The sequence below is a fragment of the Hemitrygon akajei genome, chromosome 7, assembly GCF_048418815.1.
Source record: "Hemitrygon akajei chromosome 7, sHemAka1.3, whole genome shotgun sequence".
NCBI lineage: Eukaryota > Metazoa > Chordata > Chondrichthyes > Myliobatiformes > Dasyatidae > Hemitrygon > Hemitrygon akajei.
Genome location: NC_133130.1, coordinates 6,071,778 through 6,099,760, shown reverse-complemented (window position 1 = coordinate 6,099,760; position 27,983 = coordinate 6,071,778). Strand labels below are relative to the sequence as shown.

General features: G+C 43.6%; 1 protein-coding gene across 5 annotated transcripts; it reads left to right on the top strand.

The window, feature by feature from the left end:
- The first annotated feature begins 181 nt into the window (after nt 1-181).
- Nucleotides 182-27,447, top strand: LOC140729934 (interferon-inducible GTPase 5-like). Of its 5 annotated transcripts, none has more exons than XM_073050097.1 (3): nt 182-251; nt 8,883-8,987; nt 25,331-27,447. In XM_073050097.1, the coding sequence occupies exon 3, from the start codon at nt 25,337-25,339 to the stop codon at nt 26,546-26,548; it is 1,212 nt and encodes a 403-aa protein (XP_072906198.1). In that variant the 5' UTR covers nt 182-251; nt 8,883-8,987; nt 25,331-25,336; the 3' UTR covers nt 26,549-27,447. The 5 variants fall into 5 exon arrangements, with proteins under 5 accessions (XP_072906198.1, XP_072906202.1, XP_072906199.1 ...); XM_073050098.1 differs by lacking the exon at nt 182-251 and adding an exon at nt 886-993; XM_073050099.1 differs by lacking the exon at nt 182-251 and adding an exon at nt 2,136-2,224.
- The last annotated feature ends 536 nt before the right edge of the window (nt 27,448-27,983 follow it).

The following is a 27,983-nucleotide window of genomic DNA, read 5'->3' as shown; positions in this document are numbered from 1 at the left end:
TCTGAAGGTTAGAGCCACGATCTAACCTTCATTTTCAATTTTTTCAAGTATTTTAAGTTAGACCGGACAGTAGGTGAACTGTCCATTGGGGCTAATATGTAACGAAATGTTTGTGGATTACAGGGTGTGTCCTAAAATAACCCACATAAATTTCAGCGAATGTCCGGAGTTAGTTTCATTCCGAATTGAGAGCGGTGAACAACGCTCCTGCTTCATTCTCCGTCCAACTGTGACACTGCAGGAAACCCCAGGTAAATCGTTTATATCTGCACCAGTTTACCGAGTCGTCCCAAAATTAGTCCAAGGCTTCACACTGCCGTTATATATCTGACCGGCACCGTTCACTGTCTTATTCAGATGGATCTTTTCTTAAGGACTACTTAGACAAGGTCTTGAGCTTTCTGATAGCGCGGTCTGTCTGTTCGTTTGTTGGTCCTGCACTTGTTCCCCTCCCCCACCTTCTTCTGCTCCCCCAGTGGCCCGGACTTCTTTCGATGCTGAAATAATGATCTAGTGAAACAATTCAGTGAACGGATCTTTCAGGGTCTCCGCTCCCAATTCCAGAGGCAATGTTGTGTCTCCCTGTGAGAGTTAGGGGAATTCCATCTAGAAGCTGGGATGTCGCTGTATCACGACCCAACTTCTCGAATGTAAGCTAATGTAGTGGTTTTGGGAAAAAAATGTTCTCCAAAGGGGGTTCACGGACTTTAGAAACGAACACGTCTCTCCCTGTATAGGGTCGCCACTGCGGATCTCTCCCAGTGCCGGTAGCTCCCCTGTCTGATCTGCTCTTTTTCCCCCTTTATTCCGACCTCTGAGTTAATTTTACTTTGCGCTGTGCAGCCGGGGTCTGCCTCCCTCTGTTGGGCGGAGCCCGGAGCTGAGATCTATTTCAAATTAGACTAGGCAGTGCGTGAATGGCCATTGCACAGTCTGGGAACAGGCTGTTTAACGAAGGAGTTGCTTTACCTTGGAGTTCACCTGAGACTAACGGTAAGGTGGTCGGTCTGTGTGGATGAATTTGACGGTATTTCAGTTGCAGTGTGACAGCGCCCATCACGCAGTGGCGTGTTTTGGGGTAAATCATCTGTTATTCGGAGAGGGCGCAGAATTATGTTTGTTTTGGATTAAGATCACTGCAACAATTCATCACATACCACCTTTTGTTTGTACCAGACTTTGAGCATTTTTCTGACAAGCGCCAAATGTTGTCCGACATTTTCAAGCTGACGAGCTATCTGCGACCAATCCTGTGGACCTCTAATTGCCCTATGTCCTCTACTACAGACCCCTGTCAAAGGCTGGAGTTCAATCAGTCCTCATTATTCCCAGTTTGGGAGATCTTTGTAGCTTCTGTCCTTCTCCCCGATACTGCTCACCCTTTGGATTGGTGAAATTATGAGCGCTCGTCTTGCCGTGCCACCCCTCTGGCATGGCCTGCGCTCCCAGTGAATGTGGTGACGTTACTGGGACTTGTCTGGGTGATAAGTTTGAGAGGAGGGGGCTAGGTGAGTCACAACGCCCAGCAACCGGGGTGTGACATGAGATAATTTCTCTCTTACCACACCACGCTTGCACTATTGTGTTCAGTTTCGGTCGCCTCATTATCGGATGGATGTGTAAGGTTTTGATAGGCTGCTGATTAAAAATACCAGGATTCTCCCTCAACATGCCCTGCCAAAAAAAGTTTGAACAAGATAGGGTTGCTTTTCTCTTGAGCGAGGGAGGATGAGAGGAGATTTGACAGAATTGCGTAAGATGAAAAAATACACGGATGTAGCGGATAGTTGGCATTGTTTGCCTGGTGTGGCAAAGGCTAATCGGAGAAGGCATAGTTTTAAAGTCATTGGAGAAAAGTATTGGTTTGGGGGAGGGGTAAATACATTTGGCTTTTACACAGAGTGATGGGTACATTGGACGAACTTCCGGGGTGCTGGCTGAGGCAGATATTTTAGGGACATTTAAGAGACTCTGGATGGGGATATTGATGAAGACAATATAGTGCGCCATCTTGGGGAAGGGTTAGATTCATTTTAGGATTGGTGTTACTTAGGCTAAAGGATGGGCGTGGCAACGGGGGCCAAGAGCCTGCAATGTTTTCTGTTCTATGTTTATCCAGAGGGTGGCCAGAATTAATTTCATCCTGTATTGGAAGCGTTAAGCGTCATTCTAAACCATTCTTGTAAATATGCGTGATACAGCAGGGAAACTGAACGCTGCCCAGGTAAATTGTTGAATTTTGCGATAGTTTCGTAGCGATTGACTGAATATTCCCAAATTTGGTCCTAGGATTCGAATTGACAGGACACCTGAAACAACCCCATAGACAACAGGTAGTAGCAATACAATTGAAATGCTGGAAGGACTCAGAAGATCAGGCTGCATCTAATGAGGATAATGAGGAATCGAGGTTTCAGGGCGAGGCCCTTCATCGGCAGTGGAAATAACTAAGGTAGAAGCCAGCATAAATTATGAATGAGGGTGAGGAGTACAAGCTGGCAGGTGATAGTTGAGTCCAGCTGAAGGAAAGGTGGTTGGAAGGGAAAGGTGATAAGACATAATCATGTAACAAGCAAGGGTCTGATAGACGGAAAGGGGAAGGATTATGTTAGGAGAGGACGGTGAAGCATTTAATAAAGGGAAGAACGTAGTAAACGTGATGAGCGTGATGATCTGGTTGTGAGGATGAGAAGGGAGTGAGAAGGATTAAGAGGACTACGGCATCGAGCGGAGACAAAGGAGGAGAACACAGTAACTCAGTTTAATTTAGAGAAATCGATGTCCATGACAGTACGTCGGGGACTACTGCGACGGAATATGACTTTGCACCACCAACCTGTGTTTGGCTCATCGTGGAAGTAGAGGAAGCTGTGGATAGGTATAGCAGTGTGCGAATGGGATTTGAAGTTGAAATGCTATGCCACCGCAAGATCTTGTTTGTTGCAGCAGACAAGAGTGTAGGTGTCCTCAGAGCCAATCCCAGTCAGCATCACTACCAGCCCATCACCTCGGTCGGACTCATCGTGTGCTGCCCGGGATCCTGCTGCGCCCGTTGTTGCTTTTTGATGATCTAGACCGTAATGTGGTAACCAGTTCAGCAGATTTGCCGATAAAACCAAGATTGGTATCATAGTGCAAACACGAGGAAATCTGCAGATGCTGGAAATTCAAACAACAACACACACAAAATGCTGGTGGAACACAGCAGGCCAGGCAACATCTATAGGGAGAAGCGTTTGGAAGCGGCTGAAGTCCTGACGAAGGGTCTCAGCCCGAAACGTCGACAGCGCTTCTCCCTATAGATGCTGCCCGGCCTGCTGTGTTCCACCAGAATTTTGTGTGTGTTGTTGTTGTTGTTTGGTAGCATAGTGGACAGGCAGGAAAGATATACAGGGTAAAACATACAGGGTAAATGGTAGGGCATTGAGGAATGCAGTGGAACAGAGAGATCTAGGAATAACAGTGCATAGTTCCCTGAAGGTGGAGTCTCATGTAGATAGGGTGGTGAAGAAGGCTTTTGGAACGCTGGCCTTTATAAATCAGAGCATTGAGTACAGAAGTTGGGATGTAATGTTAAAATTGTACAAGGCATTGGTAAGGCCAAATTTGGAATATTGTGTACAGTTCTGGTCACCGAATTATAGGAAAGATATCAATAAATTAGAGAGAGTGCAGAGACGATTTACTAGGATGTTACCAGGGTTTCAGCACTTAAGTTACAGAGAAAGGTTGAACAAGTTAGGTCTCTATTCATTGGAGCGTAGAAGGTTGAGGGGGGATTTGATCGAGGTATTTAAAATGTTGAGAGGGATAGATAGAGTTGACGTGAATAGGCTGTTTCCATTGAGAGTAGGGGAGATTCAAACGAGAGGACATGATTTGAGAGTTAGGGGGCAAAAGTTTAAGGGAAACACGAGGGGGTATTTCTTTACTCAGAGAGTGATAGCTGTGTGGAATGTGCTTCCTGTAGAAGTAGTAGAGGCCAGATCAGTTGTGTCATTTAAGGTAAAATTGGATAGGTATATGGATAGGAAAGGAGTGGAGGGTTATGGGCTGAGTGCGGGTAGGTGGGACTAGGTGAGATTAAGAGTTCGGCACGGACTAGGAGGGCCGGAATGGCCTGTTTCCGTGCTGTGATTGTTATATGGTTATATGGTTATATCAAAGCTTGCAGCGAGATCTCGACCAGCTGGAAAGATTGGGCAGGAAGTTAGAATATGGAAGCTGAACCAGACAAGTGCGAAGTGTTACACTTTAGGAGGGACGAACTCGGGTAGGAATAGAACATCAATGGGATCCATAATACCTTGAAAGTGGCATCATACTGTTATGTACCCCGTAACTGGGTGTCTAACCAGCAGAGAAAGAAGAATCCGTTGGAGTCTGGTGGTACTATATTCAAAAGTGTTTATTAGTAAAATACACAAATCAATATCAATAATGCAAATATACAGATAATGCACGTTCGCAATAATGAACCTAAAAATGTGGGAATAATAATAAGCAATAATAAACAAGCTCTATCGATGTCTAGGGGATAATGAATTGTCATATAAAGGTATAAAGTTCAGTTCAGTTCATACGTGCTGAGGTAGATATGGTTGTTGTGTTGTAATCGTTGGAGAGAGAGAGAGAGCGAGCGAGATGTAACAGCTATAGTCAGGCAAACCTTCCTTTGCGTTCTTGATCCGTCGTATCGTTGTTGTGGCCATTCAGTTATGACCCCTCTGTCCTTCAGCTAGACCATTCTTCTGTGGTGGACTCGTCACTCTGGCATGAGTGGACACACACACAAGTCCCCACCGGCCCTGCTATAACACTGTGAGTTTAACTGACCGATCTCTTTGTTCGGTCTCCGATGCCCCACACCTTCCTGTGGGTTCCAACACTCAATCAGTGCTCAATAGTGTGTCGCCTGGTGTGTCTCTCCAGACCTGACTTTTATCCCTACTCACGGGGTCTCAGTTGTCAATCAATTTTGAATGGCTGTGTCCATCAAACCAGCCCATTTCAGCTGTCCACTGAGCAATGTTAATGATCAGAATGGTACAAGATAAATAACCCTCTAAGAAGCCATAAGTGTCTCAGAAGTCATAATACGGTGAATCAACAAGTCTCCCTCCCCTCTCTTATCTCTCTCTTATCTGTAGCAGATGTTCTTGCATGTTTTCCTTTCCATCTCTCTCTCTCTCTCATGAGCAGCTTGGCAACAGTAACGGTTTGTGATTCTCCCGGGGGGGCGGGGAACATGGGCAACTCTGCACCCTTCTGCCCATCAGAGCTGTTCATCCTTCATAACAATACGTAGATAGTGTCCAAAAGAGAACTTTTGGAACATTGGTCTCCATTCATCGAAGTTATGAGTACAGAAGTTAGGATGTTGTATTGACGTTGAAGGTTAGAAGCCTCATTTATAGGTAATCTTCCTACAGGAAGGACATCAATAAGATCAAAAGGGTGCAGAGAAATTTTACAATGATTTTGGCAGTACTTCAGGACCTGGCTTACAGGCAAAGTTGAAAAGGTTAGGAATTTATTCCCTGGAGTGCAGCAGATTGAATGATAATCCAACAGAATTAGGAAGGGCAACTGCTTGTTTGAAATGTTCCCTCTGATTCGTTGAGACCAGAATTAGTGTTCATAGATTCAGATGAAAAGCAAAATATTTTAAGGGAATATGAGGGGAAACTTCTCCACTCTGAGTGGTGAGAGTGTGAAAAGAGCTGTGTTATGATTCAGCAACAATGAATATAGAATTGAGACAGGCTTTTTATAACAAATAAAACATTTATTAAACACTGCTAAAAAAAACCAAAAGTAAACAAACAACTAACTTAACCGGAAGTCAGCTGTGATACAAAAGCTCGAACAGCTCTTAGAGTGAGAAATACGAACACAGTTCTTTAAAGTAGTATTACAAAAAGTTCAAAATGATTTACAGTCAGTTAGGAGACTTTCCTTGAAGTAATAAAATCCTCTTTCGTGACATTACTGCTGATACCAGCCGAAGTATGCTTTGCTCAGGGATTTACGATTGAAGGAAATAAAATGGCTTAAGGCACTGACCTTTCCTTGGTGAAACTCTGCGTCCAGCTCTTTCTGCTTTCAGAAATGTAGGGAGATATCTTGGACACAAGTTACTAATTACTTATACAAAGATTCAATAAAGTAGAACCTGTTTACCGCCGAAATCAACGTTCCTCAATCCTCCAGCTTCCTGAACTTCGATAAATGTTCACTCTCAGACTGGACTGGACTGGCAGTATTGTAGCAAAACTCCTGGCAGTAACCTTTGAGACTTAGGGCAGAAAGTAAAACTCCACTGTAAAACAAAACTGCATCATAACATCGAATACGCAGCAGAACGGAGTCACTGAACAAATTCAATCACGAACTGCCCTGCGTCACAGGGAGGGGTTCCCCTTTTATACCCTGTTGAAAAAAACTATCACATGACCTCTCACTGGCGGGAAAATTACATTACTCCACTATCACAAGACCATTACATCATGCCCAGCATAGCCTCAATTACGTCATGGTCATGTGACAGGCACAAGATACCCACGGGTACGTAACACCTCCCTCCAGAAAAAAGATCTGTCAAGAACCAAATTTTAACAATTAACTATTTACAGAAGAAAAAGACAAATGTATAAAATTTACAACGTACACAGTATACATAGTATTATCATACAGCATCTGACAACTTACAGTAGGAGTGTTACAAATGTTAAAATATCACTCCATAAAAAAAATTATATTGTACATTCAACATGTAGATAGACAATCAGCAATCACATTTTCTTTGCCTTTAATATGGGTTCTCAAAATATTGTATTCCTGTAACAATAAACTCCAATTTAATAACCTTCTATTTTTGTTTTTCATCTTACTCAGAAACACTAACGGATTATAGTCAGTGTAGATGATGAGTGGCTTTTGAGTTATACCAACATACACATGCGGTGTGTTTTGGTGGCTCTGGAAATTGCGGATGCATTGGTAATCATTTTCCAATGTTCCTTAGATTCAGGATCAGTTCCTGAGGATTGGAGAATGGCTAATGTTATCCCCCTTTTTAAGAAAGGAGGGAGGGAGAAAACAGAGAACTATCGACCTGTCAGCCTGACATCGGTGGTGGGGAAGATGCTAGAGTCCATTATTAAGGATGAAATAGTGGCATATCTAGATAGCAGTGATAGGAATGGGCCAAGCCAGCATGGATTTACCAAGGGTAAATTATGTTTGACTAATCTGTTGGAGTTTTTCGAGGATGTAACCAGGAAGTTAGACGGGGGAGATCCAGTGGATGTAGTGTACCTCGATTTTCAGAAGGAATTTGATAAGGTCCCACATAGGAGATTGGTGGGTAAAATCAAAGCTCAGGGCATCGGGGGAAAGACATTGACATGGATAGAAAACTGGTTGGCAGATAGAAAGCAAAGGGTAGCGGTGAATGGGTGTTTCTCGGAATGGCAGGTGGTGACTAGTGGGGTGCCACAGGGCTCGGTATTGGGACCACAGCTGTTTACAATTTACGTCAACGATTTGGATGAAGGCATTGAAAATAACATCAGCAAATTTGCTGATGATACTAAGCTGGGTGGCAGTGTGACATGTGATGAGGATGTTAGGAGAATTCAGGGTGACTTGGATAGGCTGGGTGAGTGGGCAGATACTTGGCAGATGATGTTTAATATGAATAAGTGTGAGGTTATCCACTTTGGGAGTAAGAACAGGAAGGCAGATTATTATCTGAACAGTGTAGAATTAGGCAAGGGAGAAATAGAAAGAGATCTAGGAGTCCTTGTTCATCAGTCACTGAAGGTGAATGGGCAAGTGCAGCAGGCAGTGAAGAAGGCTACTGGAATGTTGGCCTTTATTACAAAGGGAATTGAGTACAAGAGCAAGGAAATCCTCTTGCATTTGTACAGAGCCCTGGTGAGACCACACCTGGAGTATTGTGTACAGTTTTGGTCTCCAGGGTTAAGGAAGGACATCCTGGCTGTAGAGGAAGTGCAGCGTAGATTCACGAGGTTAATTCCTGGGATGTCTGGACTGTCTTATGCAGAGAGGTTAGAGAGACTGGGCTTGTACACGCTGGAATTAAGGAGATTGAGAGGGGATCTGATTGAAACATATAAGATTATTAAGGGATTGGACAAGATAGAGGCAGGAAATATGTTCCAGATGCTGGGAGAGTCCAGTACCAGAGGGCATGGTTTGAGAATAAGGGGTAGGTCATATAGGATAGAGTTAATGAAAAACTTCTTCTCCCAGAGAGTTGTGGGGGTGTGGAATGCACTGCCTCGGAAGGTAGTGGAGGCCAATTCTCTGGATGCTTTCTAGAAGGAGCTAGATAGGTATCTTATGGATAGGGGAATCAAGGGATATGGGGACAAGGCAGGAACCGGTTATTGATAGTAGTTGATCAGCCATGATCTCAAAATGGCGGTTCAGGCTTGAAGGGCCGAATGGTCTACTTCTGCACCTATTGTCTATTGTCTATTGTCTATAAAATGTTCTAAGGCTAAAACAAGAAATAACAGTTCCTTTTCTATTGTCGAATAGTTTCTTTGATGCTCATTAAATTTCTTAGAAAAGTAAGCTACTGGATGATCAACCTCATCACCCTCATTCCTTTGCAATAATACCGCTCCTGCAGCCTCATCACTAACATCTACAGCTAATGAAAAAGGTTTTTCAAAGTCAGGTGCTTTGAGCACAGGTTGTTGACATATCATAATTTTCAATTTTTCAAATGCTTCCTGACAAGGTACTGTCCACACAAACTTCACATTCTTCTGCAAACGGTTAGTTAATGGAAGGGCAATATTAGCAAAATCCTAACAAAATTTTCGGTAATATCCTACCATTCCCAGGAATCTTCTGAGAGTCTTTTTTCCAGTTGGAGTGGGGATCTCTAACATTGCCCGAACTTTTGCCTGAACAGGAGCTACCTTACCTTGACCCACAACATAACCAAGGTAAGTTACAGTGGCATGTCCGAGTTCACTTTTAGCTAAATTAATAGTTAAATTAGCTTTTTAAATACTTTCAAATAATTTCTCCACCACAGTAATGTGTCTTTCCCAAGCATCATTTCTTGTCACTAAATCATCAATATAAGCATCTGTATCCTTTAATCCCTGAATCACAGAGTTAATCATCAGCTGGAAAATACCTGGGGCATTCTTCATCCCAAATGGAAGAACATTATATTCATATAACCCAGATAGAGTTACCAATGCAGAAATCTCTCTACTTCTATCCATTAATGGAACACACCAATACCCTTTCAATAAATCAATATTTGTAAGGAACTTTGCTTTTCCAACTTTATCTACACGATCAGCTACTCTAGGAATTGGATATGCATCTGTTTTCGTCACAGCATTCACCTTTCTGTAGTCCATACAAAACCGAATACTACCATCTGATTTAGGCACCATAACACAAGGTTAATTCCAATTTGAGTTAGAAGGTCTAATAACATTATTCTCTAACATATGTTTAATTTAATTCTTTCTCATCAAGTTCACATTTTTCCATGTTCATCCGATATGGATGTTGTTTAATGGGTTTGGCATCTCCAAAATCTACATCATGTGAAGCTACTGTGGTCCATCTAGGAACGTCTGGAAATAAATTCTTATATTTAAAAATTAATTGCTTCATCTGCTGCTTCTGTTCTGGCTGTAAATGTGCTAATTTTTCATCAACATTTTCCAGAATGGTTGAATATGGTAATCTGACAGAAACAAGGTTGGGTTTAGAATGAGTTTCAGATGAATCATCTATTATGTTCCCAGGGAGATCAGACTCATTACTATCGACCACAACAGTCACAGCAGCAGACTGTTTCTCATAATATGGCTTTATCATATTTATATGGCAAAGTTGTGTTGGCCTTCTACGATCTGGAGTTTTATCACATAATCCACATCGTTAATTTTAGACAGAATATCATAAGGACCATGAAATTTAGCTTGTAAAGGATTCGTTTGCACTGGGGAAAGAACTAGCACCTTATCTCCAGGCTTAAACGCCCTCATTTTAGCTTCTTTATCGTACCAGGTTTTTATTTTCCCCTGAGCCAATTTTAAATTTTCCCTGGCTAAACTACAAGCTTTATGTAACCTGTCCTTAAATTTTAAAACATAGTCCAACAAATCAGTGTGTACCTCTCTATTAATCCATTGTTCTTTTAATAAGGCTAAAGGTCCTCTAACTATATGCCCAAATACAAGTTCAAATGGACTGAAACCTAATGATTCCTGTACCGTCTCCCTTACTGCAAATACAAGTGTATACCCTCATCCCAATTATTTTCGTTTTCCACACAATACGTCCTAATCATAGTCTTGAGGGTAGAATGAAACCTCTCCAAGGCACCTTGCGATTCTGGATGGTATGCAGATGAAGTGATTTGCTTAGCTCCCAATTTATAAACTATCTGTTGAAACAATCCAGACATAAAATCACTGCCTTGATCGGATTGTATTTCCTTAGGCAACCCAAAATAAGTAAAGCATTTTATAAGAGCCTTTGTTACAGTTTTAGTTGTTATATTCCTAAGTGGTACTGCCTCTGGAAACCTAGACGCAGTGCACATGATAGTCAGCAAGTACTGATAACCAGTTTTTGGTTTTGGTAATGGACCTACACAATCTATAATAATTTTAGAAAGCAGTTCACTGAATGCTGGAATAGGTTGCAGTGGAGCCATTGGAGGAATTTGATTTGGTTTACCCACAATTTGGCAAGTATGACACGTTCTATAAAATGTCGTCACTTCTTTTCTTAAACCAGGCCAGTAAAAATGTTTCAAAATCTTATCCACAGTTTTCCTCACCCCTTGATGTCCACCCAAGGGCACACTATGGGTTAAAGTTAAAATCTCATTTCAATAAACTTTAGGAACAACTACCTGGTGAAAAATATTCCATTCATCACTTGCAGGAATTGTAGGCGGTCTCCACTTCCTCATCAACATTCCTTTCTTAAAATAATATCCTACTGGCACCTTATCAATTTCACTATCTGGTAGAGCTTGTTCTTTTAATTGGATAATCTCAGGGTCTCTACTCTGCTCTGCTATCATCTCCTTCCGAGACAGAGACAAATCTTCATGGTCAGACTTACTCCAAGAATCTTGTTCAATGAAGGTAAGAACGTTTCTGACATATCCTCAAAACTCAAATCCTGAGTTGAACAGTCATGGGTAACAACCTCATTCTACACATCAAACTTTTTAGCCATAGCTCGAGTTACAACACAGGAAGAATTTGTGTTAGAATCCATCCGTGGTTCCTCTGACTCTATTGTCAAATGCACATCAGGAAAACCTTGTCCACCTGCCAAGTCATTGCCTAACAATAAAGAAATATCCTTCACAGGTAAGCTAGGTTATAGTCCTACTTTAACAAGTCCTGTAACTAACCCTGACCTTAAATTTACTTTAAGCAAAATGTACAGGCATAAGGGCACTCCCAACATCTCATATATAATTTACCTCACCACTATCAGACTCATCATTAAACTTTAACACACTGTCTAACATCAGTGATTGAGAAGCTGCAGTATCCCTAAGGATTTTTATTGGCACAGGAGTAGATGCTTTTTTCAAGGATACAAACTATTCAGTTACAAAATGATCATATCTCTTCCTAACTTGGTCAGACTTTAACAAAACTTCATTTGTGTTTATCAAACCCTGTGGATTTGCAGGTGTTTCAGTATGTTCCACACAAGCATCTGGGACTACTTCCTTCTCCTTCCTCTTCAGTCGAAAACAGTTAGCTATGACATGACCAGGTTTCTTACAATAATTACAAATGGGACCAAACGGTCTTTTCATCACAGGTTCTCCTTCCTCCTTGCCTTTCTCACTAACTTCTGATTTAATTTCTGGTTCACCTTGATTCATTGTGTTATTTCTCCTTTTAAAAGTTCTGCCCTGAGGAAATTTATACTTGTGGATTAAAGCATACTCATCAGCTAAATTAGCAAAGTCCTGCAATGTAGCAGTGTCTCTCTCATTTAAGTATGTCTTTACTTCAACAGGGATGCTCTTTTTAAATTCCTCCATTAAAATCAGCTCTTTCAATTTATTATAGTCCCCATTTACATTTTTAGAGGAAACCCATCTCTTAAAACACACAGCTTTATCATAGGCAAATTCCGCATAAATTTTTTGCCACAGATTTCTTCAAATTTCTGAATTTTTCTCTATATGCCTCCGGAACTAACTCATACGCCTTCAATATGTGCAGTTTCAGAGTATCATACTCAAGTGCTTGTTCAGCAGTTAAAGCTGTATAAACCTATTGTGCTTTGCCTTTAATTGCACTCTGTACCTTGGAGGCAGCAGATCTTAAGACGGCGTCATACATCCGATATTCACTTATCCATTGTCGGCTGTACCCCACTATTCCCAGGAAGGAGAGAACCACCTCCTTGGTCTTCGGGGGTGTCATCTGCAGAATGGCTTGTATTCTATTCGGTCCAATTTCCTGAGTGCCCGCCTTCAGTGTGAAACCCAGGTGCTGCATGTGGGGCTGGCAGAATTGCAATATAGCCCTGGGTACTTGATGGCCCCGTTCTGCTAGGAACTGGAGTACTACTGGAGAGACTTGCACGCACTCAGGCAGGGTGGAGGGTGCCACCAGCAGGTCATCAGTATACTGTATCAGTGTGGAATTCCCTTCTAGGTGGCATTCATCCAAGTCATGCTTGGTGGCAGCAGCATAGACGGCTGGGCTCTCAGAACACCCCTGAGGTAAACGAGTCCAAGTATACCGTTGTCCCTTGTAGGTAAATACAAATAAGTACTGGCTATCAGTGTGCAGTGGTATGGAGAAGAAAGTGGAGCACAAGTCAATTACAGTGTATGTAGTGGCCTCCAATGGAATGGAGGCAAGTATCGTGGTGACGTCCGGTACTATAGGGGCTATGGGAATAACAATGTGGTTTATGGCTCGCAAATCCCGCACAAAACGCCATTCATTGGGTCTCCGCACTTTGGGTATGGGCAATATTGGTGTATTACACAGGCTGACTGTAGACTTGAAGACCCCTTGTTCTAGCAAGGAGTCTATTACAGGCGCTATGCCCTCCTCTGCCTCCAGGGCCAACCGGTACTGTCTGACACAGGGCAGTACCGCATTCTTCCTCAACAGTACATGATGGTCCTTTGCAGAGGTTGCTTGGCCTACGCGAGTTCTGTGGAGAGCCCATAATTCGGTAGCCACTGTGTCTAGTGTCGCAGGCCCCCTGCAATCAGTTGGTAAGGGGGGCGGGCTGCTGCCACTGAAATTCAGCCACAGGTTCTTCCAGCGACCGGGAGATCCTGTGCAGGTATATTCTGCCTTCTTCCGATCCGTACCATTCAAAATTTCCTACAAACCTCACTACCGGGCTGGATTGCAAGCGTTTAATCATCGGTCCCATCTGCTTTTCCTGATAAGGGGGTCGTACTGTAAGAGTTAGATGAGGCTCAGACTCTTCAGTGTGGTACAGCGCTAGCTGCTCTTCAGAAAGACGTACTGGGACGCTTAATCCTTCTGGCCTAAAAGGATTCTGGGTGTACTTTCAGCTTCTGGCCCTCATAAACGGACGCCTTTTTTTGATAGTCGGGATCACCTTGTAAGGTGTACCATGCCGTGCAATGCAATCGATTGGGATATTGCACTAACTCCAGGAGTGCCCGTACCACCTCTACAGGGAGCGACAGCGGCATATTGTCTAACTCCTGCTTCACACGGCTTATTTTTACAGTGAAAGGATTGCCAGACAGTTGCCAACAATCCGGTATGGGTTCGGTTTTACTCTCGAACATATGGAGCAGCGAGACCAACTGATGGGTACGAGGTGAGGGTATGTCCATATACATGCCTTGAGGAGTGCAATAATGTTGTCTCCCAGCGATAGGGTGACACTTTACGACAGAGGTTCTGATAACGGGATCCCTGCTATCCGCACTGTTACCACTCTGTTATGACTCAAGGGTAATCCCAGGGGGCGGGGTACAGAGGTCAGGGTAGCTCCGGTATCCACCAAGGCTCGTAAATGGGTGTCTCCTATTTTTAATGGTACCATAGGTTCCGTTTCAGAGTCTTGGGAAAGTGATGATGCCGCCCCCTGTACTGCCGCCCCTCCTGGGCACCCCTATTCTGTCGAGAATGGATGATTATGGGTAAAGGAGGGGCCCTCCATTTTGTTGGCACCCATTGGTCGGGAAGGTTCCCCAGGAGGTGTACTTCTACACTCCCTAGCCCAGTGTCCCTTCCTCCCACACTTGCAGCATATATCATTGGACTTGTCTCTTCTATAGTCCCTGTTATTCTCTTTGCTATTTCTCCCATTACTGTCCTGCCTGTAAAACTGCGTCTTTGGTGGTTTAGGTGCATCGCGTGTCCCCACAAAGAGTCCCTCTCTATCCATGTTCACTCGTGTGGTAACTATCTCAGACCAGGTTATGGTTTCCCAGTTTTGATTATGTATCTTACAAATCTGTGCCTGCTGGGGAAGCATCAGTTGAGGGGGGTCTGGATAGCCAATGGCCCATTTCCCTCCAGCAGAACCCCTGCGTATTCCTCCCAGGTGTTCCTAAACCTTGCCATGAAATCAGGAGGCCCCTCATCCTTGAGTTGCAGGCATTCAGTAGCTTCCCCTAGATCCCTGTGGCACTGGGCTGCTCTCATGATGGCTTCTTTCCCCCTGTGCTGTAACCAGTGTGTGAGAGATTCATTGCCCTCCTGATTATCGTCAGGTCACCAATCACCATTCTCCCCGGGTGGGACTTGTACAATGTCTTTTAGCGCAGCCCAAGAGCTGCCATACGCACATTTTAAAAGAGTCCACAAATCGCCCGGGAGTGGTTTAAAAATTTCACACATTTGCTCCAACCGGAAGGTGGCTGGCCATTTGGTGGGGTTAGGTGCCTCGGCCACCATTGCCCTAGCCTTGGCTGGTGTCCATGGTTTCAGGATGGTGGTTTTTCCAATCAGTATTTTCGGTGCTTGGTGAGCTGCATGGGAAGTGGACTAGTCAGGCGAGAGCGGATTCGCCTTGCTCCGGGTCTGCACAGGCGATCTGGGTACACTATCTGCAGGAGCTCCCTGTTTGGGTTCTGGTGGATCCTCACGAACCTCGGCCACTGGCACCAGCAGTTCTGTGGCCTGGTTCTGCTGTCGCCAAGCAGTAACCACCTCTGTTATTTCATCCATCATTCCATCCAGTCCAATATTGGGACCATGATTCCGCCTCTTGATCCCGCTGATACCATCTGGGGTATCTGGGGGTACAGAGGAACAGGGGTTAGGGCCGTTTTCTGAGGCATAGCAGGATAGGGTGATGGTGCAAACGGGGTGCTGTCGGAGGGGCAGCATTCCCCAGTGTCTTTTCCTTATTCTTCTGTTTTGGGACTTGGTGCCTCTTTGCCACCTCCATCCATTTCTCAAAGCAGCCCATTATATTCCCGAATTCCCAATTAGGGTCTCCAATCCTGTTAGCTACTTCATCCCACCAGGTTTATATTAACAGAATCTTAAAAGATCCCCCATACAGCCAATCTCCCTGTGACCTTAAGAGGATCCCATCCTCGTCGCCATTTGTTGTTTCAGAAAACAAACTAATACTCAGACACGGAGGGAGATCGCTTCAGAACTCCTTTATTGTAGCATGATATCATGGAGAGCTCATCTCCTAAAAGCGGATTTCCGAGACTCTGCCTGACAATGGGTCACGCTCTTATTTATATCCCAAGCATACGAGAGAAAAACACAAATCAGAAGAAGGAACTTGGATGGCGGTGCAGTTGAGTAGCAAAGTTGCAGGATATGTCCTTGAGCAATTATACATCTACTTCAGTGTTAAATTCTCAAAAGACTATATCAGGCAGGTTAACAGAGTATATCAGAAATGTGATGATTCTTAGAACAAAGAAGTACATAGTTATTTTAATCAGCCAGACTGAAAGGCACATTGTCAGCAGCATTAGTCACAGTAGACGTTGATTTTACATTTGAAGATCATTAACCCTTCCTTGATCAATACAGTATCAGTTCTGGGTATTTTCTTCCACATTCTGCTCTGCCATTTCATCATGGCTGATCCAAATTTCTTCTCAACCCCAATCCCCACTCTTTTCCCCATCTCCAAGATGGTGGCACGACGCAGCTTGCAGCTTCCACTCCGGAAATGATTATCTGATATTTGTGAAGTGGGGTGCTGTGCGCAATCATAATCAATTGAAAACGGACGTGGAAGCACGGAAGAACATCGGGAAATTCCAGGAAGACCTTCTTTCGTTGCTGCTGCTGCTGCTGCTGTGAGGTCTGGGACTCTGCCAGGAAGAACAGGCCCCCAGTCCTCAGGGTCGCGTTGCCGATGGCCGTTGGTGGGGCCGTCTTAATACACTCGGCAAAGGATGGTGCTCGGAGAAGTTGTGCCGGAGGGGATGGTCGTCGGCTGGGAGGTTCGATGGACTCGGAGTCCTTTCAACGGACTCAGGTCACTTTCGGTGTGTGCTGCGTCTGCGAGGCTGAGTCGGGTGGCGCCGTGGAAGTCCTTAGCGGGGGTATTCCCTTCTGCCGCCGGCGTGGGATGGCGAGTCTGTCAGGACTCTGGGGACTTGTGGAAACTGTGGTGATTTCTTTTGAACTTACAGTCCTTTAACAACTTGGACTTTTTTTTACTGTGCCCATAGACTTTTTTTTATCAATTATGCTATTGTTTGCACTGTTGTAACTATATGTTGTAATTATGTGGTTTTGTGTAGGTCTTGTAGCTTTAGTTTTTGGTCTTGTTTTTGTCTGGTGGATTTGGAGCTCCTTTCCGGAGAACGCACTAGACGGTAGCACGATATTAATATGCAGCAGCCTGTCCCGACTCTGGATTGGGGATTGCCAAACATTACGTGGATTTTCTGGTGTAGTCTGTTTTGTCATATGCTTTTGTGATATCATTCTGGGGGAACGTTGTCTCATTTTTTAACTGCATTGCATTTCTGGTTTCTAAATGACAATAAACTGAATTTGAATCTGAATCTGATATTCCTTCATGCCCTGATAATCAAGATACTATCAACCTCTGTCTTGAATATAAATACAGACTTGGCCTCCACAGCTGCCTGTTCCAATGAATTCCACAGACTCACCCCTCTCTGGTGAAAGAAATTCCTCCTCATCTCTGTTCTAAAATGATGCCCCTGTATTCTGAGTCTCTGTACTCTGGTCTTAGACTCTAACACCATCGGAAACATACTCTCCACATCCTCTCTATCAAGGCGTATTACCATGTGATGGGTTTCAATAAGGTCAGTTCTCATTCTTCTGAACTCTAGGGAACTCAGGCCCAGAGCCATCAAACTCTCTTCATTTGACAGGATGCTCAATCCTGGAATCATTTTTATGAAACTGCTTTGAACCCTCAGCACATCCTTTCTAAGATGAGGGGCCCAAACCTGCTCACAATACTCCAAGTGAGGCCCCACCAGTGCATTATAAAATTTCACTATTGCATCCTTGCTTTTATGTTAGAGTCCTCCTGAAAAGATTGCTAACATTGCATTTGTCTTCCTCGCCATAAGCAGCATATTAACCTTTAGGCAATCCTACACAAGGACTCCTATGTCCCTTTGCGCTGCATTTTGCAAATACTCAACCATTTCCTTTAACAAAGTGCATGACCAAACACTTCCCAACATTGTATCCCATCTGAGACTACCTCACCCATTCTCCAAATCCGTCTGTCCTTCTGTCATTCCTCTACTTCCTCAAAACTGACTGCCACTCTGCAAACATTCCAACAAAACAGTCAATTCTATCATCTACATCATTGACATATATTGTGAAAAGTATCGGTCCCAACACAGATCCTTGTGGAACACCATAGGTCACCGGCAGTCAGCCAGAAAAGGCTCCCTTTATTCCCACTGTTAGCCTCCTGCCAGTCAATGCTAGAATCCTTCTTGTAATACCATGGATTCATCGCTTGTTAAGCAGCCAAATGTGTGGCACCTTGTCAAAGGCCTTCTGAAAATGCAAGTGCACAACATCAACCGATTCTCCTTTCTCAATCCTGCTTGTTATTTCTTCAAAGAATTCCAACAGATTTGTCTGGCAAGATATTTCCCTGAAAATATCATGCTATCGCCTATCTTATCATGTGCCTCCAAGTACCCTGAGACCTCATCCTTAATAATCAACTCCAACATCTTCCCAACCACTGAGGTCAAACTAACAGGCCTGTAGTTTCCTTTTTTTATGCCTCTCTCCCATCTTGAAGAGAGGGGTGACATTTACAGTTATCCTGACTTCTGGAAACATTCCAGAATCTAGTGATTCTTAAAAGCTCATTTCTAATGCCTCCATGATCTCCCCAGCCACAGCTCTCATAACTCTAGTGTACACCATATAGTGCAGATGACTTACCTACCTTCAGATCTTTCAGTTTCCCAAGAATTTTATCTCTGGTTATGATAGCTTCACACACATTCAGATCATCTGCAATTTTTTTGCCCCACCCATTACTACCTCATCATTTCCAGCAGTCCAATATCCACTCTCACCTCTATTTCACACTTTATGTATCTGAAGAAACTTTTGGGATCCTCCTTAATTATTTGGCTAGCTTACTTTTATATTCCATCTTTTGCTTCTTAATGACTTTTTAGTTGCCTTCTGTTGGTTTTTCAAAGGTTCCCAATCCTCTAACTTCCCACTAGATTTTGCTCTATTATCTGCCCTCTCTTTGGCTTTTATGTTGGGTTTTATTTCTCTTGCTAGCCATGGTTGTGTCATCTTTCCTTTATTTCTTCCTCTTTGAGATGTATTTATCCTGTGCCTTCTGAAATTACAACCACTGCTGCTATACCATCATCTCTGCTAGTGTTCTTTCCCAATCAATTCTGCTCATTAGCTCTCTCCTGCCTCTGTAATTCGTTTAGCTCCACTGTAGTACTAGTACATCTGACTTTAGCTATTTCTGGGTGAATTTGATCATATTATGATCACTTGCCCCTAAGGGCTATTTTACCTTTGGGTCTCTAATCAATTCTGGCTCATTGCACAACACCCAATCTAGATTATCTGATCCTCTGGTGGGCTCAGCCACATCTCATAGGCACTCTAGAAATTCCCTCCCCTGTAATCCGACCCCACCTGATTTCCCAGTCCAGCTGCATATTGAAGTACACCATGGCTATTATGACATTGCCCTTTTGACATGCATTTTCCATCTCCCACTTTAATTTGTAGACTTCATCCTTACTACTGTTTGGGGGTCTGTATATAACGTCCAGCATGGTCTTTTGATCCTTGCAGTTCCTTAGCTATGTTCACAATGATTCAACACCTTCTGACTAATGAATTGATTTCATTTTTTACCAATGGAGTACCATTTCTCCCTTTGCCTTCCTGCCTGTCCTTTCGATATAATGTGTATCTTTGGACATTAAGCTCCCAGCTATAATCTTCACTCTGCCATGATTCAGTGATGCCTACAACATCATACCTGCCAATCTGTAACTATGCTGTAAGTTCACCTACCTTATTCCATACACTGCATGCATTTAAATACAATACCTTTTTTGCTTTTTTCCTCCTGTTATGTTGCAATTAATGCCGTTAACAGCAACTTTGCCCTATCAACTGCCTCCCCTGGCTACACATTGCCTCTGCTTGTAAACCAGCTACTTCATCTGCAGCACTGTGATCCACCCTTCCTACGATAATGCTTCTGCCCTCCTTCCAACACAAACTCTTGGGCCAAGTGTTAAACTATATAATCTTCCTAGTTCTGGCATCTCCACACTTGCCTGTGGACTCTTCTCTCTGTGCCATGATCTTTGCTGTGGGTTTCTCCTTCTACATCGAGATCAACCCTGTAAAGCAATCCCTCATAGTGAGCCATTCACTGTGGACCTCTCCCTTCCCTGTTCTGTTCTTGACCCCTGTGATCTGTCTCCCTGAACCAGTTTAATTTTGCTCAGTACCAGCACTCTGGTGTTACCAATGGTCTTCGAGCTAGAAGCAGCACATGGAACACATTTGCTAGTTGCATGAACTTCCCCATTATCCAGTCTGCAATGACATTAACAGAGGAACCGATTTCATTCTGCGTGAACTGCTGCTATTTGTGTCAGGTTAAGGAGATAATATGTGGAGCGGCGCAGTACAAGAACAGAAGGTCAGATCTTCCTTTGATCAGGTTGATTGGCAGCTTGACGCTGCGGAGATAAAATAGAGTGGGAAGTATGAAAGAGGAAGGAGTGGCATTACTAGTCACAGACAATGTCCCTCTGTGCTCAGACAGGACAGACAGGGCTCATCTACTAGGCTCATATGGGTGCAACTGAGGAATAAGAAATGGATGACCGTATTAATAATTCAACGATACCTGCAACATCATACTTGTATCTGTGTTGCAAGTTTATTGACCTTATTCAAAATATACTGCACACATTCAAATACAACACCTTTTTTCCTGCAGTCACCATTTTCGATTTTGACTGCCTTTTTGGTTGCAACCCATCCTGTTGACTTTCATTTTGTGCTATCATCAGCCTCTTCTTGCGAGGTTTCACTACACATTGCTTCTGTTTGTGAACCAATTAACTCTTCTTCAACACTATCACCCCAGTTCCCATCCCCCGCCAAATTAATTTAAACCCAGCCAAACAACTCTAGCCATCCTACCACAAGGATATTGAACCCCTGGGATCTATATCACAGGTGATATAGATATATAAAGACTACTGGCTGCTCACTCTCACCCTTGAGAATGCCATGGCCGTGATCCGAGTCATCCCTGATCCTGGCACTAGGGAGGCAACTTACCTTCCGGGTGTCTCTATCATGCCTCAAGAACCTCATCTCTGTTCCTCTAAGGAATCTCTATCAACACAGTAGTCCTCTTCGTCTCTCTGCTCTTCTGAGCGACAGCATCAGCTCAGAGCCAGAGTCCTGTTCACTGTTGCTCCGCCCATTATGTAGTCCCTTCAATACTATCTAAAGTTATATAATTATTATTGAGGGGATCAGCCACAGGTATATTCTGCATTGGCTGTGCAATTCCCCTCCAACTGACAGGCACAAGACAGACAAGGAGTTTTTAGAGATGGTCTGGATCCCTTTTCGCGTGTTAGGTCGCATCTGACAAAGTTTATAGATTTTTTTCAAAGAGGCTACCAGGAAAGTTGATGAAGGATGTAGTCTAAATGGACTTCAGTAAGACCTTCCACAAGGCCTCTCATGGGAGTTTAGTCAGAAAGGTTCAGTCTCTTGGCATTCAGGATCAGGTAATAGATTGTCTTATACATTTGTTTCGTGGCAGATACCTGTGAGCTCTCTAAGACAGGCCTGCAGCCAGTGGTTTGCAGCAAGGATCTGTGTTCATTTCTATGTTATTAATCATCCATATCAAATATCTGGGTGGTAATCTTGAAAACTCCATCAGCAAATTTTTGGATGACTCCAAGATGGGGGTGAAAGTGGACAATGAGGAAGCCTATTGAAGCAGTGAGATCCTGACTACCTGGATAAATAGGTTGAAAATAGCAGATGGAATTTAATGCAGGCAAGTGTGAGGTGTTGCACTTTGGGAATGTGAACCAGGGCAGGACTAGCACAGAGAGCGCTAGGGCATTGAATAGTGTGGTAGATCAGAGGAGTCTGGTAACACAGATCCATAATTCATTGAATATGGTATCACAGGTACAGTTAGATAGGGTCATAAAGAAAGCTTCTGGCACATTGGTCTTCATAAATCTGAGTACAGCAGTTAGGATGTTACGTTGAAGTAGTGTAAAAATGGGTGAGACTATATTTGGAGTATTGTGTGCAACTACGATTGCCTAACTACAGAAAAGATGTAAATAAAATTGAAAGAATAGAGAGCAAGTTTACAAGTTTATGGCTAAGTTTTGAGGACCTGAGTTACAGGAAAAGTTTGAGCAGGTTAGACCGTTATTCACTGGAGCACAGGATGATAATAAGAGATTTGATACAAAATTATATGGTGTGAAGCTCCACTGGCTTCCTTGGCTGTGTAAGTCTAGGGAAGACACACTCTGGTCCTGCCAAAACCATGCGATTGAGAAGGCTCTCCCACCCTATACCCTGGTTTGTGTGGATGCTGTGCAATTTGCTTCTGTCTGGTGACACAAAGGTTGGGAGTGATGTGGATAGTCTGGAGGGTTGTCAAAGGTTACAGTGGGGCATCAGTAAGATGCAGAACTGGGCTGAGATGTGGCAGGTGGAGTTCAACCCAGATAACCCAGACAGCCCAGAAATAATTGCACATCATTAAAGGATTTATATTTATGAAACCTACTTAACTAAAGGGTTAGTAAGGAAAAGAAAGAAAAAAGCAAAAAGGGCCCATTCTAATTAAACAGTCAAATGTGCACAAGTTGGAGCTCAATCTTGAACTTCTCTGTCACTCATGCGCTGGGGCCTTGGTCTATATGAAAGCACACACCACCTTCCGAACGTCGCTCGAAATCCATCTCGAACAAACGGGTCTCCCACTGGGTCATATCCTATGACCTGTTCTCCCCAGCATCTTCTCTATTCATCTGCTGCCGAACAAAATCCCCAAACCAAACTTAGTCTCCCTCACCAAAAAAAACCTCCCTCCATTTCCACCATCCTAACTAGATGACACAAATTCCTCATAATCCCTTATCTTCAACAATAACCCAAAAAGGCTGATAGCAGAACAGATGCTTGTACAGAACTGCTAAATGAAATACTTACAGTATAACAGTGAACCAGGCCATTATAGTGCCTAGGTAAAGTAAATGCAAGCAGGCTTTTTCAGAGTTTGGATGAGATTGGAACTAGAGGTTATGTGTTAAGAGTGAAAAGTGAAATGTTCAGGGCGATGAGAGTATGGAACTCACTGACAGTAGAAATAGTGGAAGCAACTTCAAAGTCAACATTTAAGGGAAGTTTGGGTAAGTACACAAAGGGGGAGGTGTGGAAGTCTACTGTCGGCTTTCAGATCGATGACATTGGCAGAACAATAGTTCTGTTCAGATTAGATTGGCTGAGTGGCTTGCGTCTGTGATATAGAGCATCTTATATTGGCGGTATCGTAAGAGAGACAGATGAGGTCAGAGCTTGGATCACCAACTGTAATTGTGACATTGTAGCCATTAGTGAGACAGCTGCAGGAGGAGCAGGACTCACAGCTCAATCTTCTGGAGTTCCTTTGGTTTAGACAGGACAGATTGGGAGGGTGTAAAGGAGGAGGTGTGGCGGTACTAAGCAGAGAAAATGTCACGAAAGTGCTCTGTCAGAACAGAATGGAGAACTCATCTAGTGAGGCGTAATTGGTGGAACTGACAAATAAGAAAGGAATGACCATGTTAATAGGGCTATATTACAGACCACTTAGCAGACCAGGGGGTTTAGAGGAATAAATGTGTAAAGGGATCGCAAACTGTTGCAAACAGAAGATTGTCACAGTAAGTGATTTTAACTTTCCACATATTGACTGGGACTCCCATACTGACAAATGACTAGATGGGATGGAGTTTCTCAAATGTGTTCAAGAAAGTTTCCTTAATCAGTACGTAAAAGTCCCAATGTCCCTTAGTGCTCAATACTGGATCTGCTATTAGTGAATGAGGCAGGGCAAGTGACAGAAATTTGTGTTGGGGAAATACTTTGCATCTACTGATCCCAGTGGCATCAGTTTCAAGTAAAAATGGAAAAAGATAGGTCTCGTCCCTGGGTTGAGATTCTAAATTGGAGAAAGGCTAATTTTGATGGTATCAGAACTGATCTTGCAGGCGTGCATTGAGACAGGCTCCTTTCTGACAAAGGTGTACTTAGTAAGTGGGAAGACTTCAACAGTGAAATTTTGAAAGTACAAAGCTTGTGTTTGGAATGGCAAGTTCTATTGAAATAGAACATAGAGCTTAGAAATCTACAGGACATTAGAGGCACGTTGGTCCACAATGTTGTGTCGACCATGTAACCTACTCTAGAAACTGCCTAGAATTACCCTACTGCATTTCCCTCTATTTTCCTAAGCTCCAGGTACCCATATAACAGTCCCTTAAAATACCCTATTTTATCTGCCTCTATAGCTGTTGCTGACAGTGCATTCCAAGTATCCACCACTCTCTGTGTAAAACAATTACCCCTGACATCCGTTTGGTACCTATTTCCAAGCACCTTAAAACTATGCCATCTCATGTTAGTCATTTCAGCCCTGGGAAAAAGCCTCTGGCTATCCACACAATCAATTCCTCTCATCATCTTACACACCTCTTTGAGGTCACCTCTCATCCTGTCACTCCAAGGAGAAAAGGCCAAATTGAATGCATCCATTTCAAATCTGATTCCCATTCCCATTCCAACATATCAGCCCGTGGCCACCTCCACTGCCGTGATGAGGTCACACTCAGTTTGGGGGAGCAACACCTTATATTCCATCAGGGTACCCTCCAACCTGATGGCATGAATATTGATTTCCTGAACTCCCAGTAATTGCTCCTCTACACCACCTTCAATACTGTCTATTCCTGTTTCTCTTTCTCCTTATCTCCTTCCATGCCATCACCTCCTATGGTCTCCTTCTTCTCTTTCTTCAATGGTCTTCTGATTCCTCCTATCATATTCCCTCTTCACCACCCCTTTATCTTTTTCATAAATTAACTATCCAGGTCTTTACATCATCCCCTCCCCCTCTCCCGGTTTCACCTATTACCTAACACCCTGTACTTCTTCCTCTCTCCCCCAACCTTCTTACTATGACGTTTCCTTTTTCTTTCCAGTCAAGGTGAAGAGACTTGGCCTGAAATGTTGATTGTTATAGATGCTGCTTAGTGTTCAGATTCCTTCAGTATTTTGTGTGTGTTGCTTCAAACCTCTCTTTCACTGCCCTGTCTACCCGTGATACCGATGTTGTATTTGGCCTGCACAACTTACATTTCTGAAATTACTCATTTTATACACATCTGAGGTAAATTCCAACTGCCACTCTTTTTCCAAACTTCCCATGTGATCTGGATCTTGCTGTAATCTCAACCTTCTCCATTGTTGGCTGTACCACCAACATTGCTATCTTTCACAAATTGACTAAACATGGAACTAATATTCTCATGCAAGTCATTAATATAAATAAAAAAATGCAGGAGACCTGTTAATCACCTGTCATTTCCATCCTCCAAATAGAAAGACAAACCAGCATTGCCATCCTCTCACGCGTGCCACAAGCTGATTTAAATTAATTTGGCTCGTTCAAACAGGATTTCTTGTGATTCCCCGACAACTTCCTTCTCCAATATAATAAACATGTTTTCCTCTTTCAGTGAGCAATGGCTGGTGTTCTATCCAACCTCTATTACAGCACCAAGGATGTGAAGGATCTGGTGGCTGCCTATCAACGTGAAGGAGAGACGGGTCTTCAATCGGCCATTGAGAGAAAATCCAAGCAGTTCGAAAATGTACGGATCCGGATTGCAGTGATGGGTGAGTCCGGGTCGGGCAAATCGACCCTGATCAATGCCCTGCTTGACTTGAAAGAGGAAAGGGCTGCCCCAACCGGCGGTAAAGAGACCACCATGGTAGTAACAAAATACAAACACCCCACCCTTCCTAATGTTAAGTACGATGACTTCCCCGGGTTCAATACGCCAAACTTTCCGGTGAAAAAGTTCATGAAGGAAACCAACTTTTCCCAGTATGATTTGGGCATCATTGTCACTGCTGCTCGGTTCACGGAGAATGACAAGTTACTGGCTGAAGCACTGAAGAAGACGGGCAAACCTTTCTACCTGGTGCGCTCTAAGATCGACGATACTATCAGGGCAGAAAGCCGCAAGAAGGGTTACAACCAGGAGGATACGTTCCAGGACTTGAGGGAATATTGTATCTCCTCACTAAAGTCAGCAGGGGTACAAAATACTCCCGTTTTCCTCTATTCGGCATTTGACCTTGACCAGTTTGATTTTCCTGAATTAAGGGAAGCTGTGGTATCCAATCTCTCGGAGACACAGAAGAATCTATTCATCACAGCACTCCCCAACACATCTGAAGATGCTATAGAGAGAAAACGTCAGGCTCTGCGGCCTTTCATCCAGATGCTGTCTGCCGTATCGGGGGCTATCGGTGTAGTTCCCATTCCGGGTTTATCCCTTGCCTGTGACCTGGCGCTCATTACCACTGGTATCCTGTTCATACGGAAGAACCTTGGTCTGGATGAGGCATCACTCAGCAAACTGGCCCAGAGAGTGAAGAAAAGTGTAGAGGATCTGACGAAAGGTACTGAGCACAACTGGGTGTTCGGGGAGATCACACGTGAGCAGGTAGTGCTGTTGATGCAGAGAAGCACAGTGGCAATGGCGCTGACAATCGCCGAGCCCTTCCTTGATTTTGTCCCCATTTTAGGCTCTATCTTTGGGGCAACATCGTCCTTTGGGGTGACTCTCATGATGCTGAACAGTTCACTGGATGCAATGGTGGAGACAGCTAAAATTGTCCTGCAAAATGCCAAGGCAGCCACTTCCCCTGAAGGCATCGGTATTTGAGGGCTGTTATCAGTGTGCCCCTCTTACTCTATCCCGGAGGGATTGTCACACCATCCTGATATCTATCACCCAAAATCAAGGTCTTTCTGAAACCCACCTCCATCTGGACGAGAGATTCTGCAGATACTGGAAATCAATGCATCAATGGGGGGGGGGGGGGGGATAAACAATACATCAGGACTCCTGTTAATCCTCACACAGTTTGAGTCCAAGTGTTTCCTGTTCCCTTATAAGGAAGGCTATCCCTTTTACCATCATTTCTGGGAGCTGTTTCTCCATAGTCACTGTCTGACCCAATGACCCACCCACCTCTTCAGGGTTTATTTCAGATTTCCAGTATCTGCAGCATTTAGCATCAGAATGCCTCACAATCTAATCTAGATTCAGTCATCCTGGTGTAGATGTTCAATGTCACAAACTCAAGAAATTCTGGCACATGCTGAAAATCCAAAGCAACCCACACAAAATGCTGGAGGAACTGAACACGTCAGGCAACATCTATGGAAAAGAATAAACAGTCGACGTTTCGGGCAGTGACACTTCATCAGAACTGGAGGGTCGGGTGCCTCACCTACCAGCGAACAGTTCCACTGACAGCAGATTGACAATGATTACATTTCTTCCCCCTATTCAGTGCCCGGTCCAGTAAGGTATGGATTCGTGTCACTGTTCCCAGCTTCAATGTCGAATCGTTCAGCTCAATAAATTCAATTTCCTCAGCCCTGCTGGAATTTAAACACAATGTCGTGTGTTATTGAGTCCAAGTATCGATGCAGTAGCTAAATCTGACAAGTAGTGTGCATACACCATTCATCATAGTCCAGCTAAATGTTTGTTTTCTTCGACTGTAATATTTCGATGTACTTTTGAATTGTGATTAAAAGATCTGACAAAAGCAAGCAACTGCCTCTTGGTCAGTACTCATTCTTTGTGAACAGCGATGAATTCCATTAACCTTCATGAATCCTGGTCTCCAGTGCAACCAGGTGACTCAGTGTATCGGGAGAGAGGGCAGGGTAACAACACAGAGGTTTTACTGCACAGCAGGTGACAGGATTCCTGACCCGAAATACAATACATTGTCATAGAGTCATTAATGCAAAGAGTAGCACAGCATAAAAACAGGCTATTCAGCCCATCTAGTCCTTGCAGGACTCTTTATTCTGTCTGGCCCCATCAACCAGTACCTAGACCATAGCCAACCATGCTTCCTCATTCATGTACATTTACAAATCTCTCTTAAATGTTGAAAGCAAATCTAAATCCATTACTTTCACTGGCAGGTGTTTCCACATTGCCACCACACATTTCCTCAGGTACTTATTAAATATTTCACCTGTCACACTCACCGTATTACCTCAAGTAAGAGTCCCACCCAACTACAAGGGGAAAAGGTGGCTTGCATTTACACTAATTGTACTCCTCCTCATTTGGT

Coding starts and splice junctions, on each gene's coding strand:
- LOC140729934 (XM_073050097.1), top strand. CDS start 25,337: ATGGCTGGTGTTCTATCCAACCTCTATTACAGCACCAAGGATGTGAAG.